Source organism: Brachycentrus maculatus, unplaced genomic scaffold (assembly GCF_059751285.1).
Source record: "Brachycentrus maculatus isolate JH-2025_06_01 unplaced genomic scaffold, ASM5975128v1 h1tg000007l, whole genome shotgun sequence".
Lineage (NCBI taxonomy): Eukaryota > Metazoa > Arthropoda > Insecta > Trichoptera > Brachycentridae > Brachycentrus > Brachycentrus maculatus.
The window spans coordinates 209,476-233,616 of NW_028280762.1; the positions used below are offsets into that span (position 1 = coordinate 209,476).

Sequence of the window (24,141 nt, forward strand, 5' to 3'; positions counted from 1 at the left end):
AGTGAGCGAAATATAAGACAATCATTGTCTCAGGTTTAGTCATACATTTAGAAAGTCAACAACAATATTATAGTAATGTAGAAAGTAAAACGAATATGTAATGGTCAGATAAAAAAAATAGGAATAATAATTCGTATTATGTATTTAAATTAGATAAATCAGCAACGGAAAAAGAATAGGAAACTACTATTTTATTCATGCATATTAAAAAAACTATTTTCGTCTGAATTGTGTTAATTTAGTTACATAAGATTACATAAATCGGTATGAAAAATGCATGAGAACGTTTTACTATAATTAGAAAAAATGCCATAAATCTCATGGTTGAAATATTACGATATGAAAAGAATTTTATTATAATATTTTATTGTCTACTGGCCGTTATGCGGCGAGATATATAAATAAATAGTTTACATTCAGAAAGGAATTGAAAGGAAGCAATTTATAGCCTGAGAGAAGCGCCCGGAGAATGAGAAGCAGACCCAGAATAAGCAAGATATATAAATATAAGTAAATCATTCCGTATTTGTGAGGGTTACATTCCTAGAATAGGTCGCGTATAGCGAGACCGCGAATATTGAGACACTCCCACTAATGCGGCCCCTTCTAAAAAACCATGTATTTTGGAAATATTTTTTCGTTAATTGATTCGGCAGTCACTTTGTGGTATTGTCTATCCATTTTTCGTTCAAGTTTTACTAGGTAAAAACCTCTATTAACAATATAAAAACGCTTATTAGGTTTTACTTGGTAAATATTAAATAGTGGCACAAGTAAAACTTAAATTAAAAATGGAAATATTTTAATAGAAAACAGCTTTAGCAAATATAGGGTATTTTTTAGAGGTATACGAATTCAAATTTCCCGCAAAAAATTGATGGTGGCACCCGGCATGTGGCATGTTGCGCCATCTTGTTAAAACCACAGCTCTGACACATCAATGCTATTCAACTGAGGTACGAAGAAGTTAGTAATTATGGTTCTGTAGCGCTCTCCATTGACCGTAACATTCTGACCGGCATCGTCTGATGATGATGAAAACAGTGGCTTTTAATGGATTCACGGGCGTCTCACCAAATTCGCCAATTCTGCTTATTGACATTTAACCAAAACTGTACCTCATCGGTGAACAAAATTATGCGTTGAAAAAGAGGAACAAGCTGAATATTATTTTGGGCCCATTCACCGAACCTACGAGGCGCATAATGATCACTCAGTCTATTTATGGTGAAATGGCAAAACGTACTGACTACAAATCAACTGTCAACTGTCAAATTGACAGTCTGTACCAAAAACACCCTATACCTGAGCGACAAGAAGACAAACAATAAAATGGACAGCATTCACATTACTTTTACGTCACTGTTGCTACCAATTGATCGTTTACAGAGCCAATTGCGACATCTCATTGACTTCAGATGATGGTAACTTTGAGTGACGGGCCGTCACCGGGGCGAACAATAAACATAAACATAATAAAACCTCGATATGACGGACCTCTATTCAACGAACTTCAGATACAACGGACAAAAAAAATCGGTCAAATGTTTAAAAAAATAAAAACGTCCTGTTAATATTATATGTACATGCCTAAATTCAAGTCTCACTGCATGTAAACAATTTTTGGCGGCCATGATAATCACAAATTATTTCCCAAAACTTCAAAAGTGCAAACAAGACTTCCTTGCTTCCTTTTACAAAACAGGATTACCGAAAGCAAGCGAGTTGATATCAAACAGCAACGTCACTTTACGACGAGTGTCCGAATACAATAATCATTGTTTGTTTTGTATTGTTTATTTATATCTTAATACAGTGTTCATATTTAAAAAAAGCTTTTTAATTGATTTTAAACCTATTTTAATACAACGGATTTTCGGCTTAAACGAACACCTCCCACTCCCCTAATTAGTTCGTAATATTGAGGTTTTACCGTACTTTAAACATAATTCCAGTGATCGCATTCTGCCTCTCATTTGCTGTTTTTAATATTCAAGTATTATTATTTAGATGCTGGTACACTAAGTGAGAAATATGGTTACTAAAAAGTGTTTTTTTTATTACGTAAACCGAACAAAGCGTGCCAATAAAGGTGGGGACTGACCGGAGCATTTCGTCGTAACATAACGTCGTAAGATAGCTCGCGGCGAGCATCACCGAGCATCCGAAACTATGGATGGAGCGCTCGGCTCGGTGTACTGACTGCCTGAATGCTCGCATCGTAATGTGTTACGTTACGACGAAATATTCCGGTCAGTCTCCACCTTTACATTCGCGGCGAGCATCCGAACATCCGGATGGAGTACTCGGAACGAGCTCGGCTCGCTGTACTGACTATACGAATGCTCGCATCGTAACGTGTTATATTACGACGAAATGACTCCGGTCAGACCCCACCATAAGGCGAACTAGCCGTTGACCTGAGAACTTAATTGATGACTAATGACACGTTTTCTGAACGTGCATAAATGCATAATGCATCTCGTTAACTTTCCGCCTATAGAAAACGTCATTTGCTAGGAAAGTGCGATGAAAGGAAGCCGTTTCTTATACGTAGGTAACGGAAATGCGATAAGACGAATAAACAGACAAACTGTCCATGACGTCTGCTGCAATAGTTGTTGACTTATTTACCTATAACGTGTTTATTTTTAACGAGGTGTACGCAGCCACGCATTGATGTGACTCAGTGTGGTTAAATGGAAAAGAAAGAATAGAGAGGGCACGCATTTGTAATACGTTTTTCACAATGATTTTGGGTATATAATGTTTCAGCAGCTGTCAACAGATGGCGCTGCCAATGCGGTCTAAAAAGATATTTAAAGAAACGTATTTTAACCTGCCACAGATAAAAACGTTGAATTTTAAAGATTTTGAACATTTACTTTTTTATTTATATACATATAAGTGTGGATTGTGTTAATAGAATAGTATTATGAAATCTAATACGAGTATATTATTAAAGCCTTCTTATTTAAGGTTTTTTTATTAATATCCTCAGGAGTATTGCATGTATTCACATTCCCAAATTTGAGAAATAGCTCCATATTTTATATTATAGCTCTTTGATATTGATTTTTTTCTTGGTTCCCTTCATAAGGACAATTATTACAAGAGATTGGTCGCTTATTCTCAATTTCGAGTGTTAAAAAAAAAAAAAAAAAGCTTGATCGCACTGCCGGCACATCTCTAAATTCATCAAAAATAACGTAAGGCCCGCGCATGCGCGCGTCCCAACATTACAACCGGAGGGTTGTCCCAATCAATATTTCTACTATGTAAGAAGTGGGTAGGTAGGTAGGTAGCTACCCAGCGCTCGTACGGAGCGCGACCAGAGCGCCCCTACCGCACAAAGGGGCGAGAATTCCCGATGACGAATGTTTTGCGTATGCGATAATGCAAGTGGGTAAAAAAATACTACTATAGGGAGATTATTACTTATTTTATTCATAGCTCGAAAATGGGGGCGTCGGCCGTAGATACTTGGTCAACAAAGGAATTTTATTAATTTATTTTATCAATTTATTTCATTAATTTATTGGTCCGCCTCCGTAGTGTAATGGTCAACGCGCTCGGCTACCGTTCTGGAAGTCCCGGGTTCGATTCCCAGGGGAGGTCAAATAAATATAAGTTATTTTTTCACTGTAATATCAATTCAATACTACCCTAGACTGGTACCTGAAGCGGAGGGCTGATCACCTTTCCTACATGTGTAAACGATTAAGATAACACTGCGTTTATATGAAGCAGTGCCCTATGCACCATTTGGGTGCGGATAAGGGTTTTATTATTATTTATTATTATTATTAATTTATTTGGGTAGTACGTTTTCTAGGGATGGTCAGATTGATGAAGATATAGAAAGGAGAGTGAATGCTGGGAACAAAGTGAATGGTGCACCGAAATCAGTTACAGCAAATAAAAACCTATCAGCGGAAGCTTAACTGGCAGTGCACAACGGAGTCCTGGTTCTACCTCTAATGTATGGAAGTGAAACATGGATTTGGCAAAAGAAGGATGAAAGTAGACTGAATGCAGTCGAAATGCGATCTCTCAGAAGAATGTGCTACAAAACGATGTATGATAGATGTTCGAATAGTGAAATAAGGAAGGAATGCAAAGCTGAAATAAGCATTATCGATGAAATTAAAAAAGGTGTGTTGAGATGGTTTGGACATGTACAATGAATGAGTGAGGGAAGAACGGTAAAACAAATTTATGAGGCGAATGTAATAAGGAGCAGAGGATGTAATAAGGAGAAAAAGGAGCAGAGGAAGACCGATTAAAACTTGGCACGATCAGGTATGCCAAACACTTGAAAGCGGTCATGATGCATGAACGTGGAAGAGGCGAAGAATGTTTGCAAAGACAGAGTGGTGTGGCGTTCTATTCTCTTTGCCTACCCCTGCGGGAAGCGGCGTGATGGTTAGTTAGTTAGTTAGATAGTTAGTTTTTTTAGATAGTTAGAGTAGTGATCTTAATGGACGTCCCGCGTTCGATAACCAAAGGGTCCAAAATCAATAGTATGGCATGTAATAAAACAACAACTATATAAGTATGTAGTTTATTCTACTTTTATTTTATTTGGTCATTGGACCGGGTTTCGTCGTTACCGACATCATCAGACGGTCACTGGTCAAATAAAATAAAAGGGGAACAAACTACATACTTATATAGTTGTTGTTTTAGTATAAAAAATGCAGTTCCACCAAGAAATGTCAGTACAAAACTTAAATTTAATATATTGTTTTAACTCTATTGGTTTGATATCACCTGAAGCGCAAAATCATCTTGCCTTCGTGTAATGAACGGCTAAGATAACGCTGCGTCCATACGATTCAGTCCCCTATGCATTATTGACTGCGGATAAGAGATAGAAATAATATTTTCATTGATATCTCAACATAGATGGAGAAGTCAATTGAGATGAAAATTTACAGGGTATATGACCTGTCATTGGGTGGTTAAGGTGATTTAAACACTCAAATTTCGAAAGTTGTATTTTTCAAGTCATAGAAAATTTAAAGTCAAAATTAATAATTGTAGAGTATTTGAAAAATAAAATTTTTCGAATATTTTCAACCTGACATTTTGTCGAAGACCGATTGATATTTTAAACTTCAAAAGTAGAATAGCAAATAAAAGGCGGGAAATATTTCGCCTGTGAAAACTGTGACCGATGGCGGTCCAATAAAACCACACCAGACGGCTTTTTGCCATTATGACTAAAACCTTAACCTTTGAATTCATCCATAAATCAGTTATACTACCAATTAGGTTATCTTTATCGGAAATATCGTACATCCGTTGAGATTTATCCGAAAGTCGTGGACACGCCCCCATCACTAAAATACTGCGTAGTTTCGTTGTTTACCTTTAAAGGTATTTTGATTTATTGAGGATAAACGCCTAGAGAGAGCGGGTTCTTGGAGAACTAGCAACATTTTGAAAATAGTATTTGAATGTTCGAATATTGCCTCTATTTTGTGAGTTACGAAAATATCGAGCAGGTATCTTCATAGGTAGAAAATGAATCAACAAATAAAATGGGGATTTGTGAACAACGTTTTAGTTTTTTCTCCTATTGGCATGAAATACACAATACCAAAAACTGTATTTGTAGCCTTAATTCTTCTTATTCTAACCGTCATCTGCACTCGATGTTGCATAGGCGCTGCATAGAAGTGTTATTTTGATAGTTAATTTAATTACGTGAAGGCGTTCCCGCGCTTCAGGCACCAGACCAGGGTGATTTTGAATAAATATTGGAGAAAAATCATTTACATTTATAAAAACCCTAGTAGGAACATCTAGTACCACAACACTGCGGAGCCAGTGAAAAAGACTAGATTTATTTTATTTTATTTTGAATTGTTTTGATTTTTGGGTTTCCACTGCATATTTCGTTTCTTTTCATTTTCAAATGAATACTATTAAAAATATTTTATATGTTATTATGTCCACCGATAGAAAATAAAAAGTATGATTGTTTATTGCTGGAATAAATTTTAACGAGGAAAAATACAAAGTAGATTTAAAATTAAAAAATCATTGTTTGATGCTGATAACATAATATAAAAGATAAAGGTTCGCCTTTTTACTTCACAATTTAGTACCCTCCGGAAGGTCCTTGCAAGGGTAGCTGAAAGAAAGGTAGGAGGATATATATTTTTACTCGGTTTTAACCATTAAAAGTGTATACTATCAATTGTGACCGTGGAAATCTACGTTCATGTGAGTAGTTTCATGGAATAATCTATTTCTATGCTAAACCAACTTATCCCCCAATTTTTTATTGCTGCAATGCATTCTTTTAATTTTAGAAATAGGAATATGGTCTATGTAAGAACAAACGTTTCGTACCGGGTCATATAAGAAAAAAAAGTTAAATATCTTTTGCACTAGATTAAAAAAAAAATACACGTAATAAGGGTTGATTTCAGTAACAAATTAGGTAAGCATACATATTACGCCGGATATTTTTAAAAAGTACCTAAATATGTAATAATATTCTTTATATGTACAATATTTATTGATATAAATTAACAAATCATTCCATTTTTAAACTCGACGGCTGTCAAATTGACAGTTAGAGCGATTGTTTTCGTTGTCAAGGATTCCTCGAATGGTCGAATGGTGAAAAATCGATTTTTCTGACATAACTTTTAGGTCAACAGTGAATAAATACAATAATTGTATGTAAGATTACAATGTTTACATAATTTAAGCACAAATACTGAAATCTGAAGCGAAGAATACGGAAAGTTTCTGTCAAAACATTCGGTTGACAGATGGGTCGATCGATCGACAAGGCAAGAGACATTTTATTCGGCGAAATAATGATGTTTAACTATTATGACAGTATTTAGGGAAGGGTTTAATTTGGAGGTGTACTCACTGGCATTCATTCATGATTTCTTCCTGTGTGCGGACTTGTACAGGAGCCAATTTCTCGACTGACTCCTCGTAATTCCCGAAACACTTGGTGATCTTGTCGTCGAAGGTGTTCACCAGATCCTCCAAGGACCCGGAGAAGGTCTCGTTGAAGTTGTCAGATACTGCCGTAGCATTATCCAGTTTGGGCTTAACGACGTTATCATTCTTAATATTATTGATGCAATCCTCGTTCAGAATATTGGAATCACTTTTCATTATCATCACATCATCACACCGATCCTTCATGCTATTTTTAATGTTGTTCAAATTTATCGCGTCGATGTTGTTGTCATTTATAGTTTTCGCGTTATTGGACTGGAATTCTACGGAACCCCAATCGTCAGTTTCCTCGAATTGGGCCAGCGGAGCTTCGAATTTTAGCTCGGCCATTTTGTTCGCGATGTCCCTCATTATAACAACGCAAACAACCAACACGAGCAGGCGCCGCGCGCAAACTGAATTGAATTCAAATCCTACGTCCCTCCAGTTTGCGAGATTTTACCGGCCGGTACTTTCCGAGAAGAGCGAAAAATGGATACAGTAAAAATGCACCTCATCGAAAAATAAAATCTACGCCTGTAATACATGATTATGTCTTTTGTACGAATAATATTCTGTTATTCCGAGTGCATGTTATTTTGCGCGCTGTTTATGTTTTGCAGATTTGTAAATAAATGAGTTATGGACTATTTTCCCTTGCAGCTATGAAAAGAAAGCGGTGAGCGCATGTGCAAGTTTACGCGCTTTTTCGATAGGGATGTGAAATGATAAAATTGTTTTCGATTTTTAGTTTCTTTATTACGTAAGTTTTGTTATTACCCTGTATTTTATTCTATACTTTCCTATAAAACATACAAATATGGTATTTTTTTCTTGAAAATGAGGAATAAATTTAAACAAAATGTATTATTCAAAAAAATATTGAATTATTGCCATCCTTATTAGGAGAGCAAATGTTAATTTTTACATTATTTAAATTAATCTTTTCCATTGAATTCAGTTGTCTTTTTAAAAAAATTCTCTCTGACTACCGAATTTCTTTTTTATTTCATTATCTTTAACAAGACATTTTATTGAACAATTTGAAATATACATATTATCATTCTTTGTCACTGTGCCATTTCTGTGTACATATTTATTACTCTGTGACATTTCCTTAACATTATGTGATACAATCCCAATATTTTACGCCATAATCTTTGCGTTATATTTGTATTACTTCACGAAATTCTCTACAGATGGCAGTTCCCATTGAGATATGAAACCGGTTGTTAAGATATTCTGTATCTTTCACAATTAGAGGGAAAATAAATGGTAACTTAATCTAACACCAGGTCCTGTAAAAGTCAAGACTTCCATCTATTAATTCCTTTAATATTTCCATCGTATAAAAATATGCATCGTCTCTGTCGAAACATCGAGACAGGGTCGAATAACAAAAACCGATTTAAATAACGACTTCTTTAAAAGAAGCCGTTGGCTACTTATGATTTTGGATTCGATAATTTAAAACTAATCCCGCCAATCAGCGTAAAAATTTGTTGCGTATTGCGAATTTCTAGCCCATACAATAGTTCGTATCAAAACATAAGTTTGAAATAAATATAAACTGATAAAAAGTAAAGAAAACCATCCCAATTGGGTAATCGAATAAGTAACAGATTCCTTTTAGTCACAGCTCTACGAGAAAAATAGTAACAACTTTTAAATTGTATTTCTACGTTCTGCCATCTAGCGTTCAATTGTAAAACTTTTTACAAATTGCAAGAGTAATAAATGTTAAATGATTTGTTTATTGTGAATTTTTATAGATGGCGGTAGGCTATGTAAATTTTGATCAAGAAAAAAATGCTGAAATATATTTCTTCTTTCAAACGATATAACATTTCTATAATATATTAATAATTTTTTTTAAATATGGTTTAGAAAACATTAAATGGGGATGATACGACCACTATTAAAATCGACCAATTTTACAATATATTTTCTTAAATTCATAAACATACATTTTTTCTTCGACCTATAAGGATTAAGGATTGGAAAACATTTTATGGGATATAGGTGACCTAACTAAAGGAGGTCAGGATGAAGGACATTACTGCTACACGGGAGAGGAAACAGAGAAGGAATAGCGCTTAGGAAAAGCAGAATAGCAGTAATAGCTGGGATACTCGGGGTGGCATACCCATATGCACACTAGCTTGTGTAACTTATACAGTGCTTTTGCGTACTATTCCCTAGAGGTTGAGTTATTGTATATGTATAAAAGCATAATAAACTGGACCAAATAGAAACCAAGAGTTTCTGTGCCATACCTTGGAATGGGGAGGGGGCTTTTAAAGTATAATAAATAACATGTTTTAATAAGATTAATATTTTAAACCCTTATCCGCACCCAATGGTGCATAGGGCACTGCATCATATGAATGCTGTATTATCTTGATCGTTTACACATGAAGGAAAGGTGATCAGCCTTCCGCTTCAGGTACCAGTCCAGGGTAATATTGAATTGATATCACAGTGAAAAGATCACTTATATTTATTTTACTCTCCTTGGGAATCGAACCCGGGACCTCCAGAACGGTAGCCGAGCATGCTGACCATTACACTACGGAGGCGGACAAGATTAATATAGCATTATTAATATAACATTATTTATATAACCCAAAGACTAAACGAGAGAAGTCTGGAAAAAAAAAACTAGATGAGGCCTTCATACAGCAGTTGGAGACACGGCCCACAAAGAATATAACATTAAACAATGTAACTCTACATTAATATCACTGATACTTTTTTTTGGCTAATTGATAAGAAACTTAAGGTCAAAGGCTATGTTTCTCAATTAGAGTTTCATAAGAGTAAATTTATAAGTAAAACAGCAATAACTATTGTATGTACTATGTGCCATTGGTGGTCAATTTTCGCAATTTTTAAAGTATTGGGATTTCATCCAATATTGGTCACAAACCTGCATTAAACTTTTTACTATATTATGTTATCCAGAGCCTGAGAGACAATCCAAAATTGTTTCCTGATTGGTAGAGATATTCAATTATTTATGTTCATTAATAAATTTGAGTATGGATGTATTTGTATACCATTAATTCCTGTTTGTAGAGAGTTATTTTCTACATTAACATTATTGTTCAAAATGTTTAATTCCATTATATCTATAAAGGTTCCTCAACTACATTTGATTGAGAAACCCTAGTACTCACAGGATATTATACATTCTAAAATTATATCAAATGCATATATTTTTTTCTTATCTCTTTGTAAAGCCTTGTTTACAATAGTAGATTTATTAGTAGACAGTAGTGTTTGGTTGTGGAATAAGCAACATATAGTTTAAATATAATATACACTAAACCAGTACTCCGCAACCGATGTGCCGTGACACACTAGTGTACTGTGAGCCGGATACAGGTGTGCCGCGATCAAATTCAGTGTATATGACATTTTACAATTTTTCATCATGTATTTAATACACGATGACAAATTATTTTTCATAACATTGTCTGTTTTTCAAAATGTAGGAAATAATAATTCTCTCTCTCTCAACCCTTATCCGCACCCTAGTGGTGCAAAGGGCACTGCATCATGTAAACGCGGTGTTATCTTGATGGTTAACATATGAAGGAAAGGTGATTAGCCCTCCGCTTCGGGTACAAGGCCAGGGTAGTATTGAATAAATATTAGAGTGAAAAAATCATTTATATTTATTTGACCCCCCCCCTGGAAATCGAACCTAGACCTCCAGAACGGTAGCTGAGCGTGCTGACCATTACACTACGGAGGCGGATAATAATTACTACGATTTAATAATTTTTCAATGGTCCATATACTTTAGCTTTTGGTGTGCTGCGGAATACTAGGAAGAAATTTAGTATGTCGTATGTGAGAAAAGGTTACAGAGCATTGCACTAAACCACTAGATAGCAATCAGACGTGAAGAGAAGATAACATTTGTGTGAAAGTATGCTATTTTACTTAACATAGAAATTCAGAAAATGTGTAGTGCGGAGGATATATGTAGTCAGATTGGGAAGACAGCAAATACGATTCTGGAATATCCATGTCAATACAATACAAGAAAAAATAGACTGGCCTGAATTTCTCTTCTAAAAATCCAGACGGAAGAAGACCACCTGGAAGACCTCCAAGACCTGTGTGACAGCTAGTAGTCCACGTCACAAGAGACGGGATAACAGAACAGACAGATCCTCGATCTATAAGAAGGAAGAAGAAGAAGTGTGCTATTCCACAGGATCTACAACATCAGAAGCTGTATTGTCTGGATCATCATCAAAAGAAGTATACAGACACTTGATGCTGACAATACTTTTTTGGATGCTGCCGATGCTATTTCTATGATGATGATGCTGAGGAGGGTAACAGATATTTAAATGACAAATCGACACCCTTCTCAGTATAATAATATTTGTGTAGGAATACAAATATTTATTTGAAAATAAAAAAAGTACTTCCTTCAATTTTCTTTGATTTGACTGTTTCTATCTTCATTTTTTTTTAATTGGAGAAATAAGATAGAAATAAAGAGCTTCTTCTATCAAACTGCAGGCTATGCAAACACATGCCATTTCTCTATACCATAATAAATAAAGTATTGAAGGAGAAAAAGTTTGCTTATTAATTTTACTCATAAGTCTCTACTTATGTAAACTAGGCATAAAGGACTTATCACTGGCACGCACAACCAAGTATATAATAATTGCTCGCAAAAATGTGACATGTTTTTAATATTTCGGACGTGTCGAAACTAGTCTTCAATCAAGCCAGGATATAATTTTAAATTTTCCTATTGCTCCTTTTAGATTGTTCTAATAAATATTGGCAATAATAAGCTAAAGAGTGATATGTGAAAACACTTAAAGAAATGCGTGTTATATTTGTAATGAATCAGTGTCATGTAAACAAAGATAAAGGTAGTTGCTATATTGACCATGAGTAATAATCCTATTTCACATGAAACAAATTTAAACAATATAAATATATCAGAATTATCACTGAAAGAAAATATATTTAACAAATGTGAAAATGTAGAAAAAGAGAATAGTGCAAATGGTGATTTAACGCTTAAGTGTGGAAATGGAGAATTAGATTTGATCGACGGCATCAAAAAAAGGGAAGATTCATGTGTTGAAATGTCAAATGAGTGTAATCAAGCTGAGGTAAAGTGCTCTAAATGGATTGAGCAATGTGCATTGAATTCACTTGATTCAGAATCTGTTAGTGATGCATGTGATACAGATGATGTGTCATCCGTTGCTGATAGTGATATTATTTCCGCCTTTGATCCAAGATTTGCTCTCCAAAAAAAGTTTAAAGTGAAGGAATCGTTGCAACAAAATGGAAGCAATGCATTTGTCGATACTAATGGAAATGTTTTCAAAAACATCAACGTGGATCGATCTGAGAAAGTATACGTGGGAAATGTTACAAATATTAATATATATAAAATGAAGAGCTCCTCGAATAAGACAAAAAAAGAAAAGAAAAAAGAAAAATTTGAAATCGAGGAAAAAGTGCCTGGTGATATTTTTTTAAAATCAAAAGGTATGTTATTTGTAATTTGGTAATTATTTGTCAATATAGTATGTGAATAAATGAATAATAAAAGAATGGTAAGATGCTACATGCAAAAGAAGTTTAAATCAGGTACACTGAAATAAAGTGTCCACAGTTCAGGAAATGAGGTGGTGGATGTTTGGAAGAATGAAGTGGTATCGGCATACCATTTTTTATTCCAACTCCTGTGAAGAAGCCAATTAACTGTATGTGAACCTTCAAACATTTAGCTTGTAGGTCCTGAATGACAACCATCTTAAAGATCTAATCATATAAAGAGTGACCAGATCCTAATTTCACGTGGAACTCATTCACCAACACTGACCCGTTCACTAGCTTCAAAATTCACAGATTCATCTTTTGATTGATGCAAAGAAAAACTAGGGTTTCGCAATCGCAGAGAATTAATTAGGGTAGGTAGTAAGGTAAGCTAGGTACTACTTACTAGGGTAGGTAGTAGAGGTAGGTAGTAAGATTAGCTGGTACTACTACTAAGGTAGGGTAGGTACTTGCTGCGTTTTTATATGTAACGCGGGTAAGTTAGCCATTTCTGCCTATATGGGAGGCACGCCCCCGCACAATAGGACAATCTCTTAATGACCATTTTTTCTTTGTTGTGGTTTGTAATAAAAATTATACGACCCTTGTCGATGATTGAAATTTCTGAGCAAATGACTAAAAAGAAGGTCATCATGAAAAAATTTGTAGAAAAAAGTAAGGTTTGAAGGTAACGGAAAGGAAAATTTCCCTTTTATGTTTTTTTGAGAGAATAATTCTCTTTCCTTGCAGGCACAATTTGTTAGACATAAGATCCAACATTCAATTGATCTGGACTTAATTTGACTTAATAAATAAGATTATTTAAGTGACATAGATCCAGTAATTGCGGATCTTCTGAATGAACAGTTCTTATCCACCATTACCAAATGTTAAATATTGCTCAGTGAGAAATTTAACCCCATTTTAATTTAAATGGATGCTGAATTATAAGCTGATAAAGATTACAAAAGTTATGTTGGTTTCATGTAAAAATGGCACCTATCTTTCCACGGAATGATCCATCTACTGGGCTTCCAGGAGTACTTTTGAAGGGATATCTCCCTCTAATATATATAAAAAATAAAAAAAATAAAAAACTTTGTCCGCCTCCATAGTGTAATGGTCAGCTCGCTCGGCTACCGTTCTGGAGGTCCCGGGTTCGATTCCCAAGGGGGGTAAAATAAATATAAGTAATTTTTTCACTGTAATATTTATTCAGTATTACCCTGGACTGGTACCTGAAGCGGAGGGCTGATCACCTTTCCTTCATGTGTAAACGATCAAGATAACACTGCGTTTATATAACGCAGTGCCCTATGCACCATTGGGGTGTGGATAAGGGTTTTATTATATTATTATAATATATATAATAATATATATTAAGTTAGAATTTTTCCATCCATGAATATTTTTTCTGCTATACTGGGTACCAAAACTTTTTAAATACTGTCTGCAACATGTCTTACATAATGACCAAAGTATTGAAGAATGTTTAAAATTATGTTACAGTTTCCGATGAGACGGTGAGACCTCTTTATATTTTACCAAGGAGACGATGGCTCGCGCAGTTCCCGATCGACGTAGAAGAATTTGACTATGTGCCAAAATATGTAATCATATGTAAGACCAATTTTTCTTATTACTAGGGTGTAAATGCCTTTATCAAAAGCAATGGTCAGCCGTGATATTAATTAAGGGTTAATGTATGAGCCAAACCTTTAAAATAGGTTGTGTGAGGCTTTTATTATAATCAAAATGGCTTGGGGTATTGGCTAGGAGAGTTAAATGTAATTATGATAAAGACAATGTGTTTATTAAATGCTGGTAAAAATGATTTGATGATTTGTTTCATTATCGGCTAGAAAAGAAAATAATCAAAATCAGAACGCTGTATTATATACTCAGAAGAATATGTGAATTCTTGTGATTTTTAAATGCAAATGTAAGGATTGTTTTTGCATTTAGACTCTAACGAGCTGTAATTTGTTTGACAATTCCTCAGAGAAAGTCAGTGTCCGATGGATATAATATAATGATTGATTTTTGTGTAATATTGACATTATTTAAGAGTGTCACTTGACACTACTACCATCTCAACCAATAATCCAATACTGAAGAATAAATTAATAATTAAATGTTGTAAATTTAACTATCTAAAGAAAAAAAAAATCTTCTGACACTTATCCACGCCTAATTGTGCGATGGCACTGCATCATACACAAGCGGTGTTATCTTGATTGTTAATTGTATGAAGGCAAGGCGGTCAGTCCTGCACCTACTGTACCAGTCTAGGGTGATATTAAATAAATATGAGAGTGAAAATAACTACATTTATTAACACACCCCAGTAAATCAAACCTAGGTAGCCTGGTAGCTCCTCCAGCATGGTAGTCAAACGCTGTTATCACCACATTTCGGACTTTTTTGATTTAGGATACTGCAAATATTTTTGAAGATGAATGTAAGGTTTTTTGTAGTGGTTTCAGTTCTATTATTTAAATTTTTTATCTTTTTGTGTACTATGTATACACATTTTGGACGGCTATTTTTTACACCTGCGGACTGCTGGCGACGGGATTTTATAATTATGTACATATAGTTAAGACCTTAATAAAGAGATCGGTACATAATATTCGTAAAAAAAAACATTAAATAATTCCTTATTTTCTGACTTTTTTCCCATCCTTAAGCATCAATCGACCGAACGAGCGGAAATACCTTTCCCGTCCTTAGTGTGTTAAATATATTTTTTTTTTCAGCTCACACGGCAACTGAGCCAGCCTCTTCTCTCGCAGAAAACGTTTCAATGGTCAGGGACATACAGTCTTTCCACATAGAGTCCAGAAAATGGAGTGACATAGCTTATAACTTTCTGATTGGTGAAGATGGTAATGCTTACGAAGGGAGAGGCTGGAAAAGAATCGGAGCACATACCTTGGGTTATAACCAAGTTGCCATTGGCATATCTTTCATTGGGTAAGCACACAGTCAAATACATCTTGCTCACATCTAGTCTCCTGGTATGTACATGCACAATTTGGCCCCATTACTTTGTGTCCTGAGCCAAGTTGAGGGAAGCAAAGAGGGTAAAAATAGAAAACAGGAGGAAAAATGTGATTTTCAATTTGAGTGTGTTTTAATACTTGTTCATAAACCTGTGTTTCTCCACTCAGGAGTTATTTTTATATTTTGAGATTTCAATATAGATGAAGAAGAATATGAAAGTAAGTATTTACAGGGCTTATGACCTCTCATAAGCTGTTTAAGTGATAAAATACAAAGAAAATCACTTTATGTAAATACATGCAATATTCACCATTCTACCCATGATTGACAACCACACTGCTCAAATTTTTGGAACTCCTACATTTATCATTAATCGTAGATCGGCTGTCCAAACTTAAAACACAGTAAGGGACTTTTTTTTGCAGTACGTTTTTTGCATTTTTGGACTAAGTAGAATCTACTTAGTCAAAATTGCAAAAAAAAAACATACTACAAAAAAAAAATGTCCCTAACTGTGTTTTGAGTTTGAACAGCCAAGATATGTTGGATTGAAAAACCTTTCATTTAGTAAAGATCCTTTTCTAAAGGTGTAATGAAAGCAAGATCCTAACTGGAGCTTTTTACAGACTGGGATTACTTTTTACTACTACTATTACTACTACTACTACTACTATCATCACGCCGTTTCCTCGCCGGGGTAGGCAGAGAGGATGGAACGCCACACTCTTCTGTCCTGACAAACACTTCTAGCTTCCTTCACATCCATACATCTAGTCATACATGCCCTCCGATTACACAGACTTTTGGCACCATTAGATTTAAAACTCTGATTGCGCCAAGTCTTTTTCGGCCTTCTTCGTTCTGTTCTCCCGCTCACATTTGCCGTATATATTTAAGTGTCTATAAATTTTTTTTTTTTTGCATTTTAGTTGCTACATGATTTCCACCCCACCCAGCCGAAGTCTACGCACTTTATCATTACTGTTAGAGCAAGCTGTCAAAGAAAATCACATAGCAGAGGATTATGGTCTTCTCGGACACTGTCAGTGTTCTCCCGTGGAGAGTCCTGGAAAGGCATTGTTCGAACTCCTCAAAAGTCATCCTCATTGGCTGCCAAATCCAATGCCACCTCAAGCGCTTAATTGAAAGAAAATGTGATGCTTCGGTGACTTCAACTTTCAGTGCCCTTTGTAAGACTGAACTAAATTAGGGACAAAGCTATTAACTGAAAAACTAATTAATCATCACGCTGATTCCCAGCAGGGGTAGACAGAGAGAATCTTCTTTTTTTCTTCAAACCCTTATCCGTACCCCAATGGTGCATAGGGCACTGCATCATATAAACACAGTGTTATCTTGATCGTTAATACATGAAGGAAAGGTGATCAGCCCTCCGCTTCAGGTACCAGTCCAGGGTAATATTGAATAAGTATTAGAGTGAAAGAATCACTTATATTTGTTTGACCCTCTGGGAATCGGACCCCGGACCTCCAGAACGGTAGTCGAGCGTGCTGAAAATTGCACTACGGAAGCGGACAGGCATAGGAAATAGACCTTATCCAAATTCATAAATCTTACTAATTTGTATTTTTTTAATTATTACTTTTAATCATTTGCTTATTAACTCTGCATTTTACAATTGAACTAATTAACTAACCATCACGCTGCTTCTCCGCAGGGGTAGGCAGAGAGAATAGAACGACACATCAATATATCTTTGCAAATCAATCTGCCCCTCTTCCGCATTTGTACATCTCCTCATACATACCCACCGATTATACCGACTCCTGACCTGACCATTTTCAAGTATTTGAAATACTTGATTATGACAAGTTTTTGAATTATCAACCATATTCGCCTCTTGAATTTTAAACTGGTTATACTTTTCTTTCTTCACTCATTTGATTCACATGCCCAAACCATCTCAACACACTTTTCTTAACAAACTAACTAACTAACCATCACGCCGCTTACCTGCAGGGGTAGGCAGAGAGTCTGTCGTTGCAAACATTCTTTGCCTCTTCCACGTTCATGCATCTCCTCATACATACTCGCCGATTATTACGACTCCTAACCTGACCACTTTCAAGTATTTGGCATACCTGATTGTGCCATGTTTTTCTCGGTCTTCCTCTGCTCCTTTTTCCAATTACATTCGCCTCATAAATTTGTTTTACCATTCTTTCCTCACTCATTCATTCTACATGTCCAAACCATCTCAACACACCTTTCTTAATTTAATCGATAACGCTTTAATCTCAGCTTTACATTCCTTCCTTATTTTACTATTCGAACATCCATCATACATCGTTTTGTTGCACATTCTTCTGAAAGATCGCATTTCGACTGCATTCAGTGTACTTTCATCCTTCTTTTGCCAACTCCATGTTTCATTTCCATACATTGGAGTAATACAAGAGAGACTGTCTTGTACTTTTCTTTCTTCACTCATTTGATTCACATGCCCAAACCATCTCAACACACTTTTCTTAATTTTATCAAATTTCTAAAAGCCTCTTCTACATTCATGAATCGTATTAGTTTGTATTATTATTTTTAAGCTACTGTTGCATCTCTGCATATAACAATTGAACTAACTAACTAACCATCATGCCGCCTCTCCGCAGGGGTAGGCAGAGACAAGAACCCCACACCAATTTGTCTTTGCAAACAATATTCTCTTCATCCACATTTATTAAAAAAAATTATTGTTATAATATTATTTTAATTTTAACTTCTGTTTGTTTACAAACTAACTAAACATCACGCCGCTTCACCGCAGGGGTAGGCAGAGAGAAGTAAACGCCACACCAATCGGATTTACAATCTTCGCCTCTTCCACATTCATGAACGTTTTTCATTTGAAGCGACAATTAATCCATTAATCAATTTTATTATATTTTTATCTTAAAGTAAAGAGAAATATTTGTGTTTTTATTATTTACACAAATATTTCAATTTCATACTATTTCTGTGAGCCTTAGCGGCTCGTTATTAGAAATAGGTATCAAATTGTGGTAGAGTGGGTTCGAAAAGAGAATCTCTGACTTTGGAGCCCGCGACACTAACCACGGGACCACAACCCGACATTTACGAATTATAGTATCAATCTGCCGATTTAGGTCATTGGAATTTGTCCGGTGCGTAGTCCGGTGAATGATTGAAGTTTAAAAATTTTTTTTAATGGAAAACTCACTAAATTCTCTTTCTTATACATTAACATTTATTTTTTTTACATTTAATACTCGAATTTTTTTACATGTATTGTTAAAATACTCATTTTTTACTGTTTTCTTATTTCTTTTAAATAATATATCATAAGGTATGTAATAATCTTTATACTATGTTGTGTATTATATTATATTATGTATCCACGCTGCATTAGTTTGATTTTTTATGTCATAAAAAAATGCATTTATTATAATAAATATAATGCAAATATTTAAAAAAAAATATAATTGAATACAAATAAATAAATAAATGAGGTATTTCAAAAGTTAAAACATTTAATAAAATCAGAATCTCAATACCTGACAAAATCAATGCTTGAATAACAGGATTTGTCCGTTAAGGCGGTACTCTTCAGTCAGCGACTGGCCAGACGTGTCTCCGCGCACATTTAAAAAATATATAAATATTTATTTATTTTTCAAAACATATTATATACATAAGTTATATACGTAATATTCCCGATGAGTAATTTCTATTTCTCATTTTGGGACATGGGATTAAGGTTAACAAGACTGGAACACAAATAATAAAGTTTTAAAAGAAAGTTTTTTTTAAATAACCAAAACTAATACATCGCTCACTCCTTTCAAGAACGTCATAAAATCAAAAATTGTCAATTTTCAGTTATGGATGTTTTCGGAATGCCCAGAAAATGTGGTATATCCCAGCAAAAGAGGCATATTTTTAACTTAATATTTACCCACTACAGGGCAGAAAATGTTGATTTTGCATTTTGAAGAAAAGGTATTGTTTAATTATTTTTTTAAATATACTAAATATTTTTCAAATGGAGAAAAAATCTTCAGGCTTTACCTAAAAAGATCTGTTTCACAGTAAAAAGATCAATAAGTGGCTTGATATTTATTTTGAATACATTGTGTTATATTTTTAAACTTTAAAAACGTTCTCCTGAATAATCTAGTTTTTTTTATTTATGACGTTCTTGAAAGGAGTGAGCGACATGTCAAAATATAAATACAATAAACAGGTATAATAAAAGGCATAAGATTCATTTTTAAAAGAAATAAATGAGAAAAACATAAGGTAAGAAGCATATTTAAAATAAAAAAATAAAAAAAATAAAATAAAAATAAAATTAGAAAATATAAAAAAAATAAAGGAAAACAAATTAATAAAATACCTACGTACTCAGTAATTTTCCCACGAGGCAAATCAATATTGACCGCCGGCAAAATTAATTTCCAGAAAAGTTTGGGTAAAATAATTGTGATTTGTTTTACTCTCGTGTCGCATCTAGAATTAAACAGCTGTTCTGAAAAGGACCATTTCTTAGAGCGCCTAACGAGCCGATCCATTATAAATGAAAAGGATCCCACGGTTTTCAAACTAGACGTTAATTTCAAATTTTGATACAGATGAATGTTGATCTAGATGGAAAATATTAATAAATGGGGAAATTGTGGAACAGGATTTTGCATGTTTTGGAAATAATGTTTTCTAGAGATGGAAAGATTGAAAAAGATAATGAAAGGAGAGTGAGTGTTGGGAACGTATGATAACTACCTAATTTGATCAAATTTAGTATATTTCAAGTGTGTCCAAAATAAATACAATTTGTGGTGATTTCTGCTAATAAAAAATATTTACTAATTTCAACCATATATGTCGCAGATGAAGTTTTTTAATCCAAAAACGCAGTTGATCTTTTAATCGAAGCATATATACAACTTCCAAATACTTCAAAACATTTCAAAACTTTTCCAAATACTTCGTTACAAATTTGGATTGTCTCCACTTACTTTCTTACATTTTAATTTCGTATGATTAAAGAAAACACTTCGTTTTTTACCACTTGAGTTTTATTATAGACTACATGTTTCAGAAGTTAAACTTCCATCATTCAGGTCTGTATAGTAACTAAAATATAAAATATAAAATTGTTCTATTAATAAGGAGAGGAGAAAGTAAGGGGAAGGGGTTAGTCAAGGGACGGAGTTTGAAAACAAAGGAAAAATGGAAAGCAATGGTGAAGAATTTTGAAACAATATATTATTTAATAAATTATTATTAGAATTCAGGTTTTTTTGTATTTCTAAATTTTCAAGATAATTCATAATTTGGCCTTTATATGGAACAAGGTGTAATAATGAATTAATTTCGTATATTGAGATATCATTTTCTTTTTAAATAATTTATTTTAATTTCTTAACATATTGTAATTTAATTTGGTAAATACCACTAACTATACGAGTACAATTATTATATTGTCTCACGTGTTTCGATGCATTCAGAATCATTAGTTTTACGGTGTTTCATACTATAAAATGTACAAATTAGTTATAATGTACCTGTATAATTGTGTGTGTGTGTATACAATAGCTGCATACATATACTACTACGCCGCTTTGCGCAAGTGTGGGTACAAAAAGGTATTTTGAATAATTCAATGCTTTGAAACCGAAGGAAATACTTACATTTTAGAAGTTTTTCCGATAAATTTAGGTGTAACGGAATTTTAGCATAAACCCAAATTTCAGTGGTTCTACAACCTACAATGGTTTACAATACATGATTTAATATTATATCATTTTATTGTAAACAAATAATAATTTTGATGAGAGCAGAAAGCAGATCTCCTGGCTTTGGAATATATGAGACTGGAAGGGGATCAGAACAGTTGAAGCACTGTTTAGAGCTGCCCAAGACAGGAACACATACTCTCAAGTGAAATTCGACTATGGAAGATCTGACGTGACCCATGAAGTAGAAGAAGAAAAAGAAGATCTGGAAGAAGATGATGACAAATAAGAAGAATAATCAGCATTTATTAGTTACCTACTTCAAGTTAATTTTTCCTTCTTCAATGTATTTTTCTGAGATTAACTGGTTTTCGTAATTAAATTTTAATTTCGTAATAATTTTTAATTTAGAGAAAAGTGTGGAGTAAAACATATTTTATATTTATTTGACCACCTTGGCCAATCGCGTTTACCAGTATAATATGGAAGCGGACACCATGTATAATAAATGCTATTTTTTGAGTTACCTATGGTTTAAGTGACTGAATTCTAGCTACGGCTTATTAAACACCGCTCATAATGACCCTTTTTAGGTTTATCAATCTTATAGCCTATATGTACTTGGTCTACTCTTAATGTTTTATTTCTAAAATTTCATGTATTTCTGAATGAATTTTTTTACGCAAAACAATCGCTAGTAGCAAAAGCCGGTTCAATATGTTAAGCTTAAATACAAAATTATCTGAATTGAAGAATGATATATTGAATACAGATGAAAAACAGATACGCGATTGATGGCGTACGAGTATGTGATGATGGGAATATACTCGTATATATGTATAGAAGCACAACCATATAAAGTTATTTTAAATTAAGTAATATTTATTAAAAGTTAATCAAGATCATATATAAAAATACAATTATTTAAAAAAAAAAAAATTAATTTATCAAAGTCGAAATAGATGCACAAAGTTAGTAGCAAAATTATGTACTAGAAATATTAACGTAGAAGCATTGAAAATTTTAGAATTTACATGATATTTGTGTTCAAATTACAATATTGAATGCAGAATGCTGAATTTGATATTGTAATTCATTAGAGTTCTGAAGAAATATCGTATCATTAATAAAAGCACGGTACATGACCACAAAATCAAAAGAAAATACCAAATTCAGCTACCGTTCAATAAAGAACAAAATACATAATTCTGCACTACACAAGACTATGAAAATATTCAAGAAAAGGGAACGAATATCTGTGAAAAAAAGCGTAATAAATAAAATACATGTTTGCCATTGTTAGATTAATAAATAAGTAAATATTAATGCAAAAGTTTGGAAAGCCCTGTTCCCCAGTATACTCTCATACAATGTTTGTTGTTGTTATGGAAGGGGTGGAAAGATGCCACCCTTCTCAGGGGGGAAGGTTCAGGTAAAAGCTACCTCCGTTCACTACATACAGCCTCCAGCCTACACACAGCACACTGCCTTTGTAAAGGAGCTTTTCACGGAAGAGGGACGCTTTAATTACTCTTGAAAAGGATGCCGTATTTCTTTCACAAAACTGTTTTGTCAGAAGCCATCTTGAATTTTTTAAATGAAATTGAAGCTTATATTGAAGATAAAAATTAAGTTAAATAATTTAAATATGTTCAAAACATCCTCTTCTTCTGGTGTCATCAGTCATGCATAGGGCACGGATCGATGCGGTGTTAACTTGTGGGTAGTCGCTAGAGATTCGTGGAATATACGGAATACAGGAGGCAGATTATGTATGTGAAGGAGTTCAACTGGACAATGCTGCTTTAAAACAGGTCAAAACCATGTCTATCCAATTCTAACGTCTTGAGTGTGTCTAAATCATTGTTCACGCTCAAGTCTGGGTTTGACTGCACTTAGGAGTTATTTATATTAATATCTCAATATAAACGAAAAATACGGAATTTGGGTAAATTACTGCTGAAAACGTACGCTTATTAAAAACTAAAAATGATGTTTTGAAGCATCTCCTAGTCTAGTATGTAAAATACAATAGTTCGTATATATATATATATATATATATATATATATATATATATATATATATATATATATATATATATATATATATATATATATATATATATATATATATATATATATATATATATATATATATATATATATATATATATATATATATATATATATATATATATATATATATATATATATATATATATATATATATATATGTGTGTGTGTGTAATAGTATTTCACAGTGGAATTATATTTTCTTCGCACAATTTTATATCCGGGCAAACAAACAAAATATGGATTTTTCAACCTAGAGAAGGATGTAAGATAAGCATTCCAATGTGTCGAAGTGAAATAGAAGACCATTAATCTTGTATATTTCCTTCCCTTATATTTAGAAGGGAAACGATACGTCTAATCCGATACATTCACCGGGGCAATGGAGGCTTCCGGTGGGGGATGTCCCGCGCTCACGGGGAGGAAGGAAGCGCAGTGTTTTCGCGCGCGTTGCTACATCCGGTCCAGTACAGCCTCCCAAGGAAACAAGATCCAATTTTAAAGTTTTGGTAAAGGTTGTGTTTTAGCTATAAAAATAACGAAAACGTATTACTTTCATAACACAAATATTTCTTCTTTATATACTTAAATTTTATGTTTTGTTTGATTCAGTTACCCTAAACATATGCGAAAAAACTGTAAACAAAAAAAAGGTTGGTGATTTTATAAATGATTTAAATCCATTATTTAAAAAACAACACTTGTCCATTTAAATTTATCAGAGATAGTAAAAATAGATTAAAGTTTTGAAAATAAAAAAAAAACATTTTATTTTTCCCCTGATGAG

The 24,141-nt window shown here is 33.7% G+C and overlaps 2 protein-coding genes across 3 annotated transcripts in view; one reads left to right on the forward strand and one right to left on the reverse strand.

Moving 5' to 3' along the window:
• Unc-76 (fasciculation and elongation protein Unc-76) overlaps window positions 1–7,387 on the reverse strand; it is a 98,431-nt gene extending 91,044 nt beyond the window's left edge. Inside the window, exon 1 of the mRNA XM_088259873.1 lies at window positions 6,899–7,387. Coding sequence (XP_088115999.1) covers window positions 6,899–7,347 — 449 coding nt within the window. The 5' untranslated portion in view covers window positions 7,348–7,387. The remainder of the gene's footprint in view (window positions 1–6,898) is intronic.
• Window positions 7,388–11,680: 4,293 nt separating this feature from the next.
• On the forward strand, window positions 11,681–17,106 carry LOC148313584 (peptidoglycan-recognition protein LE-like). Of its 2 annotated transcripts, XM_088260483.1 has the most exons (4): window positions 11,682–12,513; window positions 14,074–14,184; window positions 15,324–15,540; window positions 16,500–17,106. In XM_088260483.1, the coding sequence occupies exons 1-4, from the start codon at window positions 11,901–11,903 to the stop codon at window positions 16,714–16,716; spliced, it is 1,158 nt and encodes a 385-aa protein (XP_088116609.1). In that variant the 5' UTR covers window positions 11,682–11,900; the 3' UTR covers window positions 16,717–17,106. The 2 variants fall into 2 exon arrangements, with proteins under 2 accessions (XP_088116617.1, XP_088116609.1); XM_088260491.1 differs by lacking the exon at window positions 14,074–14,184 and having other exon boundaries at window positions 11,681–12,513.
• The last annotated feature ends 7,035 nt before the right edge of the window (window positions 17,107–24,141 follow it).

Coding starts and splice junctions, on each gene's coding strand:
- LOC148313584 (XM_088260483.1), top strand. CDS start 11,901: ATGAGTAATAATCCTATTTCACATGAAACAAATTTAAACAATATAAAT. Junction 14,185..15,323: donor GCCAAAATATGTAATCATAT/GTAAGACCAATT, acceptor TTTTTTTTTCAG/CTCACACGGCAACTGAGCCA. Junction 15,541..16,499: donor ATTGGCATATCTTTCATTGG/GTAAGCACACAG, acceptor TTTGCATTTTAG/TTGCTACATGATTTCCACCC.